Source organism: Octodon degus, unplaced genomic scaffold (assembly GCF_000260255.1).
Source record: "Octodon degus isolate 3935 unplaced genomic scaffold, OctDeg1.0 scaffold00007, whole genome shotgun sequence".
Lineage (NCBI taxonomy): Eukaryota > Metazoa > Chordata > Mammalia > Rodentia > Octodontidae > Octodon > Octodon degus.
In genome coordinates, this window is record NW_004524583.1 from 17,427,723 (window position 1) to 17,429,117 (window position 1,395).

At 45.4% G+C, this 1,395-nt stretch overlaps 1 protein-coding gene across 1 annotated transcript; it reads left to right on the forward strand.

The window, feature by feature from the left end:
• Window positions 1–342: 342 nt before the first annotated feature.
• LOC101563705 (histone H3.3-like) lies at window positions 343–753 on the forward strand. Its single transcript, XM_004624779.1, has one exon. It carries the CDS (start codon window positions 343–345, stop codon window positions 751–753), a length of 411 nt encoding a protein of 136 aa, XP_004624836.1.
• Window positions 754–1,395: the final 642 nt, after the last annotated feature.

A 1,395-nucleotide genomic window follows, 5' to 3' on the forward strand; every position in this document is an offset into this window, starting at 1 on the left:
CTGAAGAATCCACACCTAAGGCTGCAACGAGGCCTTAGGGGGACACCTAGATACAGCCATGGCATAGATCTCTCTCGAATGGGAAGGAGATCCAGAGATGGAAAGAGGGAGAGGGAGGGGATAAAAAAGGAATCAAGATCTAGTCTATCTATTATGTAAATGTGGCAACTCTACACAGGAATATAAGCACTGTGCGCTGAAGCAGGGACTAATAAAAATAATAAAACAACTCAATTGTGTTCGCAGCCGCCGCCGAGCTCCCGTCGTTCTCTGACACCAGCGCCATCTCTCGCTCGCCCGAGCTCCATCCAAAGGAGAAGAGGGTAAGGAGGTCCCTGTGCCATGGCTCGTACCAAGCAGACTGCCTACAAATCCACCGGTGGGAAAGCGCCCAGGAAACCACTGGCTACAAAAGCCGCTCGTAAGCATGCGCCCTCTACTGGAGGGGTGAAGAAACCTCATCATTACAAGCCGGGGACTGTGGCACTCCGTGAGATTAGGCGTTATCAGAAGTCCACTGAACTGCTGATTCGCAAGCTTCCTTTCCAGCGTCTGGTTCGAGAAATTACTCAGGACTTCAAAGCAGATCTGCGCTTCCAGAGCGCAGCGATCGGTGCTCTGCAGGAGGCAAGTGAGGCCTATCTGGTTGGCCTGTTTGAAGATACCAACTTGTGTGCCATCCACGCCAAACGTGTCACAATTATGCCAAAAGATATGCAACTAGCACGCCGCATACGTGGAGAACGTGCATAAGAGTCCAATATGGTGGGAGACATTTGATTTTCAAAAAAAAATTTTTTTTCCTCTTTCTGTTATTGCTAGTTTTGAATGTTAGGCTTTTTGTTTTTGTATTTGTTTTTTTCCCATGGGGTCAAAAGGGACCTAAGTATATGATTATGAGTAGAAAATAGGGGGCAGAAATCAGGTATTGGCAGTTTCTCCATTTTCATTTGTGTGTGAATTTTTATCTTCATGCGGGATGTAAAGTATTAATGCAAGTCAAAATGTTTCAGTGAACAAGCTTCTACACCTCAACTTCATAACAATTACAAATAAAAATCTGTTAAACGCTTCTGATGCCAGCATTTGGATTTTTGTAAAACAAGTAAATTTCTTATCGACAGCAACTAAACAGTGTTTGTCGCATTTGGATCATTCAGTGGCTTCCATCCAGCCGCCACACTGTTTTGAGTTGTCTTCCACACTGTTCTGAGTTGTCTTCCATGCTAGTACACGTTTTTAATGTTGTCTGTCTTTCTGTGCTGTTCCTGTAAGTCTGCTGTTAAAATACAATAAGCAGGGGCTGGTGAGATGGCTCAGTGGTCTAAAGCACCTACTTAGAACAAGCTTAGCAAAGCACAGGGACCGCGGTTCGATCCCCAGCACCACATGCCA

What these genes read in the sequence shown, in the direction of transcription:
- LOC101563705 (XM_004624779.1), top strand. Translation starts at nt 343, where the DNA reads ATGGCTCGTACCAAGCAGACTGCCTACAAATCCACCGGTGGGAAAGCG.